This window comes from Aotus nancymaae, unplaced genomic scaffold (genome assembly GCF_030222135.1).
Source record: "Aotus nancymaae isolate 86718 unplaced genomic scaffold, 86718_ANA_hifiasm-v0.15.2.pri h1tg000007l, whole genome shotgun sequence".
NCBI classification, from domain to species: domain Eukaryota; kingdom Metazoa; phylum Chordata; class Mammalia; order Primates; family Aotidae; genus Aotus; species Aotus nancymaae.
In genome coordinates this window covers 54,928,273-54,946,553 of record NW_026988418.1, presented here as the reverse complement: position 1 = coordinate 54,946,553, position 18,281 = coordinate 54,928,273, and the positions used below count along the sequence as shown (strand labels likewise).

At 41.0% G+C, this 18,281-nt stretch overlaps 1 protein-coding gene across 6 annotated transcripts in view; it reads left to right on the top strand.

The window, feature by feature from the left end:
* The window catches only part of PDE4DIPP2 (PDE4DIP), a 295,357-nt gene that overhangs the window by 123,075 nt on the left and 154,001 nt on the right, over positions 1–18,281 (top strand). For 4 of the 6 annotated variants that reach the window (XM_064372639.1, XM_064372637.1, XM_064372635.1 and 1 more), the window contains exon 4: positions 16,409–16,519. The exons of the other annotated variants lie outside the window; for them this stretch is intronic. In XM_064372639.1, coding sequence (XP_064228709.1) covers positions 16,409–16,519 — 111 coding nt within the window. The remainder of the gene's footprint in view (positions 1–16,408; positions 16,520–18,281) is intronic. 6 annotated transcript variants of the gene reach the window in all.

Sequence of the window (18,281 nt, the reverse complement as noted above, 5' to 3'; positions counted from 1 at the left end):
CTCTCCCCATTTTTTAAGTGAGGGAACCGGGATTCACATAAATTGTGACTTTTTCAGGGTCATAAATTTAGGTACCATGATCATAAATCTGAACAGGCTATTGGGTCAGAAATAATTTTACCTACAAATGACCATAATGATGTATTGAGAAAAACCCCTTGCCATATGATTTCTCAATGATCACAGCACCCAGCTGCATCTCTGGGACACGTAAGACCAGAGCAGCACATCCATAATACTGGCTAGCATTGGCTGATCACCTTCCACGTGGCAAATATTGTTTTAAGTATGTGACAGCATTATCTCATTTCCAGCAACCCTGTGAAAAGGCATGATTACCAGTCAGAATGCCGATCATTAAAAAGTCAGGAGACAACAGATGCCGGAGAGGATGTGGAGAAATAGGAATGCTTTTACCCTGTTGGTGGAAGTGTAATTAGTTCAACCATTGTGGAAGACAGTGTGGCCATTCCTCAAGGATCTAGAACTAGAAATACCATTTGACCCAGCAATCCCATTACTGGGTATATACCCAAAGGATTATAAATCATTCTGGTATAAAGACACATGCACACATATGTTTATTGCACCATTGTTCACAATAATAGCAAAGACTTGGAATTTCAGGCACGAGCTGCCCCACCTGACCTCTTTTCCACTTTAAATGGAATGATAAAACTAAAAATGAAAAGGAAGGGAGAGAAACAGAGACTTTTTGAAATAATATTTGACATTGGACAGGACTTATTAAGAAGATCATAATAGTAGCTAATAACAATAAATACTATTTGAGTGCTCATTATACACTAAGCACTTCTCTAGATATTTAACATACTTAATTTAGTGAATTTTCAGTTCATTTTTCTAACTTATGAGATAGCTATTATTATTACAAGCATTATACCAGTGAAGAGATTAAGGTTCAAATAACTTGCCCAAAGTTATATAAGAATAAAGTAACAGAGTCACTATAACTCCAATGATTCCAAAATTCTTGGGGAAATGAAAGGACCATTCAGAAAAGGAGAGCATTACATTGGTGGAATGCCTGTACTGAGTTTTTTTTTTTTTTTTGTACATAGAATCAAAATGGCAGAAGGTACAGAAAAGCCACAGAAAGATGGGAGTCTTTGGCTGTAAAATCAAGAGGGGGACTCCCCTGCCCTGTCCTGTTTACACATTTTCTAATAATGTTGTCTTTCACATGAAAATGTCATTAAAGCCAGCTGTAGTGTTTGCCTGACTGTACTCTGCAGCTTTCCCTGGCAGTCTGAATCTAACCGCAGTGTGTCAGCCTGTTCAGGTCCCACCCATCCTGGCGAATTTTTCCATTTGGATCTTGAAATCTTTGGGAGGAAAAAAGAAAAAAAAAGTGTTAAAAGCAGAAGGCTTTTTTGTTTTGAGGGGCTTCTGAAGCTCTGAGTTATCACAGTCTGGTTAACCTGTGCTAATTTAGGTTAATTGGGGTCCTGTCGTTGCTCTCTTTATGTTCCACAATTTTGGTGCTTCTTGAGTGTTTCTCTCTAATTACAGCCTTGGAAAATGAATGCTACTGGTAAAGTGCATTTTTATTTTAAAACATGCGTTCACTCTTCCAAACCACAGTGTCCCACACATACTGGCTTTGTTTTCGCTGGTATCTTAAGACATTCAAAAAGTTATTAGGTGGCAGGGGGTAAATATTAAACTTTCAGCAATTACAAGTACAGTTTGTTTTCCTTTTTCAATCTCGTGTTTAAAAAGAAAAACAGAGGGCTTCCACACCCGGTCATTCTTGAGACCTTCCATGCAAAGTTTTCATTACTTAGCAACATTACCAAAGACATAAATCAAATCAATTACTTTTTTTCTTGACAACTACAGAGTAAAAGGAATGCTTATGAATGCTGTAGAAGATACAAATAAAGACGTGAGTTTCCATTCTCAAAGAACATACGATCTGATTAGGGGCATAAGAAATTTAAATTATATAAGATTTAATTTAAATAACATGTAAGGCAATGTTGGAAGAGGTATTTCAAGATGGGAGTACTTGCCAAACAAATGTATGTTTTTAAAACTTAAGTATGGCCAGGCGTGGTGGTCATGCCTGTACTCCCAGCACCTTAGGAGGCTGGGGCGAGTGAATCACCTGAATTTAGGAGTTCTAGACTAGCCTGGCCAACATGGTGGAACCCCATCTCCATTAAAAATACAAAAATTAGCCGGGCGTGGTGGCACATGCCTGAACTCCAGCTACTCAGGAGGCTGAGGCAGGAGAAGCGCTTGAACCCAGAGGGCAGAGGTTGCAGTGAGCTGAGATTGCTCACTGCACTGCAGCCCGAGTGACAAAGTGAGACTCTGTCTCAAATAAATAAATAAATCTTAAATACTAAGATATAACTTTTTGTCTAATTTGCATGTGTTTGTGTATGTGTGTGTAAACTTTTCAAAGTTGTAAATATTAGCTTACATTTGGTTATAAAATTAATAAAGAAACTTTATCAAAAAGAATGAAATTTTAAAAGTTGGACAACACTGAATATTCTGAAAGCTATGATTACCAACACAGAAAAGAGAGCAACAATTTTCACCAAGAATGTGGCACTTGAATTGGAATAATTCTTTTTGTAATTTCAAATGATCTCCTTTCTCTCTCCTCGTTAGAACTTGTTTTCTTCGCTCCTCCATTGTACGAAGAGAAGCCCTTTCTTTCTGTGGACTTTGCAAAGTTTCCATTCTAACGATAATTTCCATTCCAATACTCAATTTTAAAAATAACACCAAAGATCATGATACCAATTAATATTTGTAAGTGCTTACAGTGTGCCAGGTTCTGGGAATGCACTTGACCTTATTCTCTTATTCTCCTAATAGTCTTTTGAGGTTTGTACAGCCATTATCTTCATTTGTAAAGAGAGACACTGAAGCTAGGAAAACACTAGTAATTGATGGAAAGTGCTGGAGCTGGGATTTGTACATAGTATACTGGTTCTAGTGCCTGAACTCTCAGCCACAATTTTATTATGCTTATTGATAGCTGACTCCCTTATTCATTTGTTTGTTAATTCACTCATCCACTTAGTATATGAGTTCATCATGTGTGCCAGGCCATGTACTAGCTATTAGTTGCGCAATGATCAAGGATGAATATATGAAAATATGTATGTTCAGTGGGCGCGATGGCTCTTGCCTGTAATCCCAGCACTTTTGACGCTGATGTGGGTGGGTCACCTGAGGTCAGTAGTTCGAGACCAGCCTGGCCAACATGGTGAAACCCTGTCTTTACTAAAAATACAAAAATTAGCTGGGCATGGTGGTGCACACCTGTAATCCCAGCTACTCGGGAGCCTGAGGTAGGAGAATCGCTTGAACCCAGGGGCAGAGGTTGCAGTGAGTCGTGATTGTGCCACTGTACTCCAGCCTGGGCAACAGAGCTAGGCTCCATCTCAGAAAGAAATAAAAGAAAAGAAAGAAGAAAGGAGGGAGGAAGGGAGGAAGGAGGGAAGGAAGGAAAAAGAAAGAAAGAAAGGAAGGAAGGAGGGAGAAAGAAAAGAAAGAAAGAAAAAGAAAGAAAGAAAGGAAAGAGAAAATATGTATGCTCAAGGATGAGTGTTTATTTCAGTGTTCTTTATACTGATACAATACTAGTACTGAAGCTGAGGATTGATTACTTCAAGTAAGGAATATGTATACAATAGAACATTATAGAGCAATGTACTGATTTGGGAGGATGTCCACTATAACAAATTTAAGATTAAACGAAAAACAGCAACAACAATTTGACTGAATATTACAAAAAGTAAGACCTCATTTTTGAAAAAGAAAAGATGGAAATGTCTAGGAGGATATATAGCAAAATATTGATATTGATTATGTCTGAATGATGGGATTAACCTATTGCCTTCTTTATAACTTTGAATGTTATATTTATTTTAATTATCTACTCATTGGAAAAATATTCTAGTGCTTTCACTATGTGCAACATGTCTTAAGCATTGTAGATAGAATGACAAATAGGCAAACATGGCTCCTGCCTTCATAGAGTTTACAGAACAGCAAATTCCAACAGCTATTCATTATTGTAATAGAAGTAAAGAGTGTTATGGAATATATAGCTGGACACTTACTCAGTATGAAGAGGTTGGGGGATTCAGGGAAAGTTTTCCAGAGGAAACTGCATCTAACCAAGGACCTGAAGAAAGAATAAGAATTAGCCACTAATATGGGGTGGGAACGTGAGAATGAAGAATGTTCCATGCATAGGAAATAGCTTGAATCAAGATCCAGATGACAGAAAGAACCATAGTCAGTCAGTATTCCTAGCGCATGGGTGTGAGGAATGCAGAGAAGAGTTGAAATCAGAGAAAAGAGAGAGGAGCCATCATACAGAGTCTTACAAATTATGTAAAGGCTTTTGAATTTTATCTGAGCTCAAGAGAACTGCTGAAAGCTTTTAGATTTAGAGGTGACATGACCAGATTTTCCTTTTAGAAAGATCCCTTTGGCTTCCATGTGGACTCTGCATAGGAGGAGGAGTCTAGAGGCAGAGGAAACAGTTAGGAGGTGGTCGTGGCATTCCAGGCAAAGGCTGGTGGAGATGCCAGTATACAAATTAGATAAATGGACCAATGAAAGAGTTTTCAGAGGCAGAATTGATAGGGCTAAGCCATTGATGGGATGTAGAACCAGTGAGGCTGAAGAAACCCAAAGACGACTGACCACCAATTCATCTCTCTGCTCACACCCTACCCACTGTCACCTTGTCATAAACTTCCAGACTGCCTTCACCTCTCTAATAACATGAGTTATTTGTTCAAAGTGTGCCTTTTCTTTTAAACATGAGCTCACCATAGCAGGGACAGTGGTTATCTTTTCACTGCTAGACACAGTGATTAGCGTAATGCCTGGGAGAGAGTAGCCATGCCCTTTTCTTTTCTTTTTTGTTTGTTTTGGATGAATAAATGATGTCAAGTTTTCTTGCTTGGGCAACTACTAGGTTATGCCCTGCACTGAGAAAGAGAAAACTGGAACAGGCACATGTCGTTCTTTTACAGCCACTGTAGCAACAGCAACACGAACCAAAAAACAGTCAAGCAGCTTCTATATTTGGAAGAAAAGTAAAGCAGATTCTTCCTGTTGTTAAGGAACTCCAAATCTAGGGGAGACAGTCAAGGAGATAATTCCACTATACTGTGAAACAGGCCTCAATAAGCGTAGGTTAGCAGTGCTGTGGAAGCATTCAGGAAGAGCCCCTGCCCAGGCATTAAGGCCGGGTAGGTTTCTTAGTAGGTAATATCTAACTTAGATCCTTATGGGTGAGTTGGTATTAGTTAAGTGAGAGCTGGGTGGGGATTAAAGAGAAGTGACATTCCAGGCTAATGCTACTACCCATGCAAAGTCCTGGAGGCAGCAAGAACCTGGTGCATTCAAAACTAGAAGGCTTTCTGTCATGGATGGAGCACTGGAGGGTCAATTGGGGTTCATCTTGGCTTTGTCTCCCGCCTTATCCTCCTACTTCTGGTCAAGGCGTTATTGTTACAGCCATGGACATTCATGGTATCACTGTGATCACTGTGGACTCTTGGCCTCTTTTTCTTTCTTTTTTCTTTTTTTTGAGACAGGGTCTTGCTCTGTCATCCAGGCTTGAGTGCAGTGGCATGATCTTGATCCACTGCAGCCTCGACCTCCTGGGTTCAAGTGATCCCCCACCTCAGCTTCCTGAGAAGTTGGGACTACAGGCACATACCACCATGCCTGGCTAATTTTGATGTTTTGTTTTTTTATTTATTGTAGAGACGGGGTCTCACCCTGTTGCCCAGGCTGGTTCCAAGCTCCTGGCCTCAAGCAATCCTCCTGCCTGGGCCTCCCAAAGTGTTGGTATTACAGGTATGAGCCACGACACCCGGAAACTCTTAGCTCTTACGCCCAGAGCAGGTGCTTGTCATGCCTTCAAAATTGCCTTCACTCCTAGAAAAAGACGGAGAAAGCATTATTTAAAATTTAGAGAAAAAGCTGAGGCCAAAAGTCACTATTTCTCCTGGATTCCAGAAGCTCAGCAAATAATCTGAGTTGAGCCAATTGTGATCAAACACCAAGTCCTGCTGATGCTGATTGGGCCAAAGTGATGGGGAATCTAGTCTGGAGTCTGGAAATCTTTGGGAGGCCCAAGCTCAGCTGTCATTCCTGCCTGGCGGCTCATTTCACTGACTCTGGCAGCACTGTTTCTGGCTGGGCCATGTATTTTTGGTGGCCAGGGACATTGTTATTTGTTTTGTTTTGTTTTGATATGGTTCACAGTGCTCTGGTGTGATGGTGAAGATAACACCTGGTTATTCCAGAACTGGGGGTGGTGTGGGTGTGTATCCATGTTGGGGAAGGCAGCAGGAACATCATCCTAACTCCTGTTCTTTATCTGCGTGATGAGGCTGCCTAAGACAGGGTTTATTCATCAACCTGATGCAATAGCTCTGTCACTAGTGCTCTTGTTATCAGGCCAGTTATTTCAAGAAAAGGCTGTGTACAGGATGGGTATCAGTACTCTTCCAAGTTTTAGCAGAGAAAATGGAATGGTATTGTTAATATTTTAGCATTTAATAGACTCTGGAACTTCAGGAATTATGTTAAAATTTCAGAAACAGACTTTTAGAAGGGTGACTTGTTTGTTTATTGTGCAATCCAAAAGAAAAACACAGGACTTTGTGGAGTTTGTAGTCAGCTTTCTGAAGCACGTATCAGTAGTTGGCTTCTGAGACAAGGCAGAAACATTACGTTGGAATAAAAGAGTTGATGAGCGGAACACCAAGTGGGTTGACATTTTCCTTGGCAGAATGTGGTATGTGAAAGTTAAACGTAGTTTCTTATGTCAAAACATAGATCATATGTTTCTGTCTTATCTAAGGGTTATCCTAGAACTTTACCTTTTTATAAAACATAATAAACTGTGAATATTCAGTATTGAGAGGCACTTAGAAGATACTACATCTGACTCTTCTTTTAGGGTCCTATTACATAGGTAGGATTGGTATACAGAATATTTAGATGTGATTCATTCTAAGCCATTTGTCTTTAACTGAATTGAATCAAATTTGACTTTAACTGAAACTTATCATTAAAAAAAAATCCCTTATAGAAGATAAAGATTTGGTTTAGTTCTCTAAGCTTCGGTTTATTTGCCTTCTTGTAAAAGCGAAGCTCTATTGAAACATGATTAACACACTATACAGTGCACCTTCTTTTAAATTGTACAATTGTATGACTTTAGTATATTCATAGAGTTGTGCAACCATCACCACTGTCTAATTCCTGTACCTGTTTCTGACTCCAGTAAGAAACTTCATACCCATTCGCACTCACTTCCCATTTTCCCTCTCCCCAGTTCTTGGAAACCACGAATCCAGTTTCTCTATGGATTCGCCTATTCTGGACTTTTCATATCAATGGAATTATACAGTATGTGACCTTTTGTGTCTGGCTTCTTTCATATTATAGCATAATGTTTTCAAGGTCATTTATGTTGTAGCATGTATCAGTACTTCATTTCTTTTTATGGCTGAGTAATATTCTATGATTTGGATATGCTAAATTTTATTTATTCATCAGTTGAAGGACATTTGAGATATTTCCAATTTGGGGTATTATGAATAATGCTACTATGAACATTTGCATATGAGATTTTGTGTGGTCATATGTTTTCAATTTTCTTGGGTATATAACTAGGAAAGGAATTGCTAGGTCATATGGTAATTCTTTATTTACCTTTTGAGAGCCAACTTCAGTTTGTTCATCTTAAAAATGAAGAAAATGATTTTTTTTTTTTTGAAATGGAGTGTTGCTCTGTCACCAGTCTGGAGTGCAGTGGTGTAATCTTGGCTCACTGCAACCTCCGCCTCTCGGGTTCAAACAATTCTCCTGCCTCAGCCTCCCGGGTAGCTGGGACTACAGGTGCGGGCCACCATGCCCAGCTCATTTTTGTATTTTTGGTAGAGACGGGGGTTTCACCATGTTGGCCGGGATGGTCTTGATCTCTTGACCTCGTGATCCGCCCACTTCGGCCTTCCAAAGTGCTGGGATTACAGGCGTCAGACACCACATCCGGCCAGAAAACAATTTTTTACATAGATCTAGGTGGTCAGATCCTTTAAGGTCTCCAGGAAGATTATTTACAGTGATGGGTACTTTTTGAAAAGATGGAAGGGGCCTGAGGTAGAAGAGGGAATACCTTATCAGTTGCAGGTAAATCCCAGGCTTAGCAGGGTCATACAGTCTCATGATTAAGACCCTGATGCATATGCAGTATGGAGTTAAACTGTTGGAGTTACAGTCTGTGCTCCTCCACTTTCTTGGTGAGCAAGTCAGTTAATCTCTTGATGTCTCTTTGTCCTAGGCAGTAAAATGGGGATCATCGTATCTTCATACTTCAAAGGTTGTGGTAAAGATAAAATGAAATAATATACGTGGAAGTACTTTGTACATTGTCAAATCCAATGCAGGTGATGGTTGTTGTGAAGTTAGTATAATTGTATCTGATTAATTTTATACAGGCCCAAGTCATTCAAAACAGCCAGGAATTAAACTTTTTATTTGTACAATTCAGATTTTATGAGACCAGCATAGAGACTCCCAGACACATAGATGTATTATAAATAAAATATGTATTTGTAAAACAAACCAGCCCTCTCTTCTTCCTGCCCCATCTCTTCTTGTCTATCCCCATCCCTAATCAAAACAAGTTGGGCTCCTGGTTGTAGTTCCCTGGGTGCTAAAAAGCAGGAAATACTCCCCAGACATTTGTATTTCCTTCCCACAGGGCTGTTTTGAAAATATGACAGTTAGCAAAGTTATAGGTTCAGTTGTCTATTGGTCATCATCCTTGAGTCATTGTTACTGCTTTTGTCTTAGAAATAGGGTGTCCTTTATACACACTTATCACTTCTGCAGCACAAGGCAGCCAGAGCGCTCAGCCTGAGCAGGTGGACTCTCATTACCTTTTCGGGCTACAGGAGAGCTGGTGGGCATTCTGAAATTCTTCAGAAAGTGATAGTTCTCTCACTGGCCTTTGGTAGGAGTGTTTCTATGAGAAAATGTGTTTCAAGCATAGAACTTCAGGATGGCCAAAGATCTTTAAAGCCCTCTAGAGCTAACTCCTAGCTGATGTGTGAAAACTTTTAACAGTATATCCCTGACAGGTGATTCTTTAGTTTCAGTGAAGCTGCCTTTTGTGACAGGAAGTTTACTCTGTCTCATGATGTATGTGCTCACTAAAAATCTGATGTATAAACATATGGATAGAGTGTGGCAATACCTTTATTACATCCAACTCTACTAGAGAATTTATCCTTATATCTAATCGATAGCTGCCTCCCTGTAATTCCTACTTTCATTCCCCTTAAAATAGTGACTGGACAAGGAAAATGTGGCACATATACACCATGGAATATTATGCAGCCATCAAAAACGATGAGTTAGTGTTCTTTGTAGGAACATGAATGAACCTGGAAACCATCATTCTCAGCAAACTGACACAAGAACAGAAAATCAAACACTGCATGTTCTCACTCATAGGCGGGTGTTGAACAATGAGAACACATGGACACAGGGAGGGGAGCATCACATACTGGGATCTGTTGTGGGGGACTAGAGGAGGGACTGCAGGGAGTAGGGAGTTGGGAAGGGATAACATGAGGAGAAATGCCAGATATAGGTGATGGGGATGGAGACAGCAAACCATATTGCCGTGTATGTACCTATGCAACAATCCTGCATGTTCTTCACATGTACCCCAGAACCTAAAGTACAAAAGAATATATATATATATATATATATATATATATATATAAGATAAGCTGTTTTACAAATAAGATATACAAAGAGTAAACACTTGTCCATGTATTGAATATCTAAATGGTCACAAACATTATTTTTAGTTTATTTGCCTCAGATGAAAAAACAAACGCTAGCATTACAGATACGGTTGCAACCCTCTTAGTATCCTGCCTGGATCCCTCTCTTCTGACTGCCTTCCTATAGTTAACTTGTATTAAGTAGTTTCCCCAAAATGAGTCAATGAGAAAAAAGGAGAGCCGGAATATGAACATCGATCTTCTTGGTTCAAAGCTATTGCTCTTTTCACAATTTCATGGTACCCAACCTAGGTAAATATGTATAATAGTGATAATATTTATTGTCTATGTGTACATGGATGAAAAGTGTGAAGGGTTACTTAAAACACTACTCTTCTGTTCCTCTGTTGCCGTAGTAACTTATTTTAAAAATAGTTTTATTTTCAAGGAAGGTAAAGATAAGAATTATCCACAGATATCAAATTAGTAGAGTTAAAATTGTGGAAGTTTTATTCGAAAAGAATGTGTCCATTAAGATGATTAATCATTTTAGTGAGTGAAGCTTTATTTTTAGGAGAAAGATTGGTAAAAAATTAATATGTTTTCAAGTACATCCATTATATGAGCTAGCTGGGGGGTCTGAATATGATTAAGCAAACGTCAAGCTGGGTTTTTTTAAAGGCAGACTTGACAGTTGGTTGTGTTAATGGGGCATGACAGGCAACAGCTGGGTGGTAATCCTCCTCCTACTGTTGGCATTGATTGAGTCTTTATTTACATCTTATTTCTAGTCTGGACTAGTACGTTTTTACTTTGAGACCAGAGTAAAGATATTAGGTATACTATGAGAAGAAAGAAGAGCAAAGATAGATGCACTTCCCCTTGCTCAAGAATTTGCAGCGTTTTATTTCCTAAGCAATGCAGAGGTTATCAAAACACACAGGCCCATTTACCGTGAGCTAATAGGTTGCATGTGCAGCTCAGGTATGTGTGTTTTTGTTTGTTAAAGCTTTTTTTTTTCTTTTTCAAGTTTTCACATAACAGCACTGACATTTGTTAAAGCTACAAGAAAACAAATAAGTAAAACAAAACCTAAACAATTCACAAAGAAAATAATCTTCCCGGTCAGGAGTTCCTGGCCCTCCCTGCCCCCACTGCCCTCCTCCCCACCTCCACTTCCCTTCCCCTGACTGGTGTCCAGATTGACAGCCAGGATCCTGAAGGGGCAACCTCTGGGCTCCTCACCGTGACTTTCGAGCTTTCCCTGAGACCACTTTTTATTTCCCCTCATCTCTGTGCCCTATTGCAGGACACATCGCCCTTTACTTGGGCCTGGTGGGCCCTCTGCCCCTTTGCTCATGTTCTACCTGCCTGGACTGCCTCGTGTTCTCCACACTGCCTATCCAAGCTCGACTCATCCTTTGAGACGAGCTAAACTGCCAGTTCTCTGTGGTACCTTCCCTGGCATCTTCTCCTTCCTAATTTTTATAGTTTTTATTTATTTATTGAGACAGAGTCTCGCTCTGTCACCCAGGCTGGAGTGCAGTGGCATGATTTCTGCTCACTGCAACCTCCACCTTCCAGGTTCAAGCAGTCCTCATGCCTTAGCCTCCTGAGTAGCTGGGACTACAGACACATGCTACCATGCCTGGCTAGTTTTTGTATTTTTAGTAGAGATGGGGTTTCACCACGTCAAACAGGCTGGTCTTGAACTCCTGACCTTGTGTGATCCACTCACCTTGGCCTCCCAAAGTGCTGAGATTACAGGCGTGAGCCACTGCACCCAGCCCAGTTTTTACTGTTTGTACAGTTCATATTGTCCTTTGTAATTTGTTATATATGATTTCTAGAACTCTTGTAGAAAGTCCAGATTCTTCATGGTGTGTTAAAACAAGTCCCTTAGAGTAATTTATTTTACTTATAATCTTTTTATAAGGAGGAATGCTATTAGGTATGCTTTTTATCCTAAAAATTTATATAATCTTGTATGTAGATTATGTTTTATTAATCCAATGAGAAATAAATCAGCAGATTAATTACTCATCAATTATTTAATTCAACAAATATTTATTGAGCACCTGCTACGTATCAGGCACCATTCTGGGCACTCGTGATACAGCAGTGAACAAACCAAGGAAACATCCCAGTTTTCTCATGAAGTTTACGTGCGGTGGGGAGAGACGGACAAGATAAATAAGTAAACGAGATAAATAAATAAATGTAGTATTTTAGAGGGTGATAGTGCCATGGAATAAAAAACAATGAAGGGGGATTCAGAGAGCTGGGATGAGGCACAGGGTAGGGTTATAGTCTCAAATAGAGTGTTCACTTCACTGAGAAAGTGACATTCAATCAAAGATGAAGAAAGTGAGGAGAGAATCATGCAGCTCCCTAGAGAAAGAGCAGCCGGGCAGAAGGGTCAACGAGTTCAAAGACCCTGAAGAAGAAACCTTCTCTTGCTCACTGTTTTTGAGAAACAACAAAGAGAAACAGTGTGGCTGGAGCAGACAGCAGGGGGAGAGTGGCAGGAAGAAGTAGAGGAGGTAATAGAAGTGGGGAGAAGAGGATGTAGGGCCTCAGGCCTTGCAGGCTGATGAAGGGACATCACCTTTCACTCTAAGTTAGATGGGAAGCCAGGGGCTCTCCAGCAGAGGAGTAATCCGACGTATTTTAAAAGGGTCACTGTGCTGCTGTGCTGAGAATAGACTATAAGGGAACAAGAGTGGGAGCAGGAACACTGATTAAGGGACTGTTCAGATCACGTAAGGAAAAGATGGCAGCACTGTGGAGCAGGGTGGTAGAGATGCCAGGGGCAGTAGTGGCAGTATAATATATATACATAAAATAGATATAGTAATATATAGTATATATATAATATAGTATAATATATATTATATACATAATACAACAGATACAACCGTAATACAATATATGTATTATACTACATATATGTTATTAATATATATACTATCATATAGTATATATATAGTAAGATTTGAGGTCACATGATATGTAGGAGATGGAATGAATCAAGAATGATTCAAAGGTTTGGGCCCAAAAAACTGCAAATATTGAGTTGTTACAAATTGAAAAAAGGTCTAGTGAGGGAGGAGCATGTTTGCTGGGGAAGATCCAGAGTTCAGTTGTAGATACCACAAGTATGGGATGTCTAAATTCAAGCAGAGATTTCTACTAGCAATTTAGATATAAATTGCAGCTTAGGGAAAGTTGATATGCCCACGCACATTAGGGTGGGCATATAAACTTAGAAATTTAAGTGAAAAAGCGTCATTTTTCTACCTACTCTAGAATAAGTGTTCTACCAAATGTAGTTTCTTTGGAACTATTAAAACAAATTTTCTTATATTATTGGAAATCTGTGATAATAATACAGGTGAGCCAGCCCATATATAACAAAGCAAAATGTACAATATTTATGGAATCTTAGCTATTCGTTAATTCCACAGATATTTAGGGAGTGCTTCCTAAATACTATGCAACAAGAATACAAGGACACAAAATATGGCTTGTCAGCTCTCAAAACACTCTTGCTGGGTTGAGGTCATTGCAAACAGGCTGTGCCAGCACAATGGGATGAATGTTGCTGGAGAGGTCTCAGGTTGTTATGGAAGCTGTAGGAGTTTAGAAAGATGTATTAGTCATTGACTTTTTCCTTGGGCAGCTTCAGACTAGTTGGAAAGATCAAACACGTAAAAAATTACATAACTCTAAAAGATGTAAATAATCATTCAAGATAACAAAAGCCACATCATAAGGCAGCATAGGAACACTTCTTGAATGTTAATATCTGCCTTTAGATATTAACATATTAATATTAAGTTCAAAAGAGGAAGAAGTCTTTCCAGGCTAGGGTAACAGCAAAGGCTTTGCTTGGGTGGAATTTGGGAACATCCACGTTAAATGATCTAAGCAAAGAGTTGAATATGTAGGGCTAGATCTTGGGTGAGAAGACTGGTTGGAGATTTGGGGGTTGTTTCAAGGGTGAAGTATAGCCCTAAAAGTAGATGAAAGCTCCATAGAAAACAGGTGAAGAGAAAAAAGTAGAAGGCTAAGGACTTACTATAATTTAAGTACCCACCTTAAGGAGCTGGCAAGAACACAGAAAAGATGCAGAGCGATAGAGGAACAAGGTATCGCTGAGGAAATCGGCATACATGTCCCAACAGAAATCTAAGATGCATAAGAATACCCTGGATTCATATGCAGTTTTATTTCCTGTAAAACTTTTATGAAATTATCTTATCTAAGAAAGGAATCTAAGTAGACAGCCAAAGCATGATTCAGCACTGATCTAGAGTCTGGCAGCCTGGCTCCCCTTGAGCAAAATGGAGGTGACAATAACTGGGCTATCCCTTGAAGAGCTTAGCCCAGGAAAGGCCGTTAAAAATCACTAATTTTTAAAGCCATTTCATTTTTTAAGTGAGGACAGTTAGGCCTCTAGAGAAGTGCACTCCTATGGCCACATAGCTATTTAGTAAGAGAACTGGGAACGGAAAAGCATATTTTGAGTTTTAACTTAGACTTTTTTCTTCACTGTCTCTAGCTAAGCCTAACTCTTATTCTAAGAATTCAGATTTAGTGAATATGATTAAATGAATTTTAAATGTTTAGATTTTTTTTTCAAATGATATATATTTTGGCTTAAGTTATCAACTGTGTATGATAAGAAATGTGTTGCCTGTTTTGCCTATTTATAATCTAAATCTATCTGTGAGAATGCTTCGCTCTAATTATGCCCCCCCGAGGCCACTTTATTCATTCAAACATTTTCTATCTTTCACGGCAAAGTGCAAATTCAACTTCTAATGAAGATTTCTCTGATCACTCCACTAAGAACTGACTACTCATTCTGACGGGCTCCCCTGGAGTCAACATCCAGACTCAGGCTGAAACTTATTAGTGGGTCATGAAATCAATCTGGTGGGTCACTTCCAGGAAAAGAAATAGGAAATATCAGAGTACATCACACAGAATGATGGTGACAATTGCTTTTTGAAACATTTACTTCAGTTAAGAGTGTATGCATATGTACTAGATTGCAATGTAACATGCAAAAGTTGAAAAACACAGGTTTGGAGGATTATAATGTAAAACACATATCTTAACATATCGTGACCAGCTGTATAGCCATGTAGCTCTTTGAGGGTTGGGACTTTCTTGATCTTTATCTCTCTCATGCCCAATGTCCTATCTGGCGGGTACTCAGGAGTTGTTGACTGGAATGGTTATGAAGATTTGAGAAGGAATTGGAAGAATGAGAAGCAGGTAGGTTGGGGAGGAACTGAGGGCTTGAATTAAATGTACAATTTTTAGTTTATTTTACCTTGGATGTTAGTATTTTGTTTCACGTTAATATTATTGCTACCAAGAACTCGTGTTTAGTATCTGTGCTACGGTGTTGTCTCCCGTCACCTTCAGTGTAATGTGGTATAAATAATACTTCCTGCTCATGTTGCAGCTGTCACTCAAGGATCTTAAATTACTTTAGGAGCAAGATCTGGTGATGAGTGCCTGGCTCCACTTGGCAGGTGCCAGAGTTAAGAACCAGGGACTGCCTGAAATCTCTGGGCTCCAAGATGACGGGTCCGTCTCTGTCATCCTCCCACACTCTCTACTGCCTATCCCTTCTTCCATGGAGGGAGGATCCCTTGACCCTGCCTCTTTCTGAGCTTTGTAACTGGTAAACAGAGTCTGCAAAGATTCCACTGAGCTAAAAGATTTGCACTTTCTTTGCGGGTAGCTATGGTGTGTATGGGGGAAGGCTCGTGGGAATGAAGGCTATTCATTTAACTGTATCAGAGCTAGAAAAGCTTGGGGCTGAAAACTGCAAAGGAACTGATTAGAGGTGAGCTCTGGATCATCAAAGAAAATTGAGACTTCTCTGGTTAGAAGCTCTTTAAGGTATGCATGGGACAGAAAATGGGATATTTGACATGTGGTTACCTTTTTGTGGGCCATTTTATATACAAGTGTTCTTTTCTATAGCAAACTTATTTCTTGTTTCTGGCCACACTCGTTTTGGTCTTATAGTCCAAATCAGCCATAGGTCATTTAAATACCCCCTCACCACCCTTTGTTTCCTTCTCTTCTTTGCAACCCTGCTGTCACCTTGAATTACTCCCCTTCCCCTTTCCTGGAAGCTCTTGGGGGTCAGTCCCTCTTTTCCGAGAAGCTGTTAACTGCCTGCAGTTGGGCCTGGGAGGCTCCAGGAGGGTGACAGCAGAGTCCTGGTTTGGAGTCGGGTTACACCACTTGTGTCTGAGTTCACGCAGCATGTTCCTCTGTCAGGGATTCCGCAAATATCTCCCTGAGGTAAAAAAGGAAAGTGCGCTGTGCTCCAGCACCCAGAGCAGTGAGCCCAGTCCCGAGTCCCGGAGAGAGCTCCAGCAATACGGGCCATGTTGCCGTAGCCCCGGCCTCTGGTTCCGCAGCCTCAGCTGCCTCCCAGCCGGCTCGCTTCATGCTGCGGTGCAGCTGCACCATGTTACTGGGCTGAGGGGGCAATCAGGCACGCTCCTCCCCATGGGTTGCCCATCATGTCTAATGGATATCGCACTCTGTCCCAGCACCTCAATGACCTGAAAAAGGAGAACTTCAGCCTCAAGCTGCGCATCTACTTCCTGGAGGAGCGCATGCAACAGAAGTATGAGGCCAGCCGGGAGGACATCTACAAGCGGGTGAGTTCAGGGGCCTGCCTCTCCGGGGCAGGGGCAGGGGATGGGGATGGTGTAGCCTTCCCCAGTCCGTCACTATTCCAGGCTCTTCCTAGCTGGGGCTGTGCTAGTCAGTGAGAGAGGTGGGGTTTCGTCTAGCTCTGGTCATCCTAACAACCTGTGACCTTGGACAAGCTCATTTCACTTCTCTGGTGCCTGCTTTCTGCTTTCCTTCTCTGTAAAGAAAGAGGGCTGAAATAAATCAGAGGCTCTTTCAAACTCTGACGTGGAACGGTGCAGAACAATCACCTTGGGAGCTGATTTAAAATGTAGATTCCATGCCTTATCCTAGGGATTTTGATTTAGTCATGTGGAAGTGTGGGGCTGGGGTGGATATTTGCATTTTTAAAATGTATTAATTTATTTTAGAAACGAGTCTTGCCCTGTTGCTCAGGCTGGAGTGCAGTGTCACTATGACAGCGCCGCAGCCTCCAACTCTTTGGCTCAAGTGATCCTCCTGGGTCAGCCTCCCGGGTAGCTGGGATCACAGGCGAGGGACACCAGGCCCAGATAATTAAAAAAAAGAAAAACAAAAACTGGCAAGGCACTGTGGCTCAAGCCCATTATCCCAGCACTTTGGGAGGCCAAAGAAGACAGATGGCTTGAGGTCAGGAATTTGAGACCAGCGTGGCCAACACGGTGAAACCCCATCTCTACTAGAAATAATTTAAAAATTAGCAGGTGTGTTGGTGAGTGCCTGTAGTCCAAGCTACTTGGGAAGCTCAGGCAGGAAAATCTCTTGAACCCAGGAGGCAGAGGTTGCAGTGAGCCGAGATTGTGCCTAGATGACCTAGATGACCAGCGTAGATGATGAAGCAAGACTCTTTCTTGTCTCAAAAAAAAAAAATTGTAAAGAAGGGCAGAAGGGGTGGCACTATGTTGTCCAAGCTGCTCTCAAACTCCTGGCCTTTAGATCCTCGCACTTCAGCCTCCCCAGTCATTGGTATTATAGGTATGAGCCACCTAGCCTGGCAAAATATGCTCTTTTTTTTTTTTTTTAGAGACGGAGTCTCACTCTGTCGCCCAGGCCGGAGTGCAATGGTGTGATCTTGGCTCACTGCAACTTCCGCCTCCTGGGCTCAAGCAATCCTTCTGCCTCAGCCTCCCGAATAGCTGGGATTACAGGCATCTGCCACCATGCCCAGCTAACCTTTTTAAAAATATTTTTAGTAGAGACAGGGTTTCACCATGTTGGCTAGACTGGTCTGGAACTCCTGACCTCAGGCAATCCACCCACCTCGGCCTCCCAAAGTGCTGGAATTACAGACATGAGCCACCTTGCCCAGCCAAAAATGTCCATTTTTAAGACGAGATCTGAGGTGACTCTGAAGCAGATCATCACCAGGTCATACCTCTACTAGAGAAAGGCTGCTCCTAACTCCGGCTTGGTGGGGCAGAGAATGATGCTATGGAGAAAAGGGCAGGGGCTACGGGTGTTTCTGTTCCTTGAGAAGTTCATGTTTGCTTTTGAAGATGACTATGTAGATAAGTGTTTACGACAGAATCTTAGGCATTTTTAGTCTTTGGAATAGCTTGCCTTAGAATGAAGAAGAGGGTACCTATGGGATAGCAGTTGGCCTAGGTGGAGTGGGAGGGAAAATGGCCATTTCCTTGGACGGAAGGGCTATCTTGATTGATGGGTCAGTGATTGGGGTGGGGAAGGAAGACCTGCTGGATTGGCTGAGCTGAGGGTGAGATGACACAGCACCTAGGTAAGAGGACATCG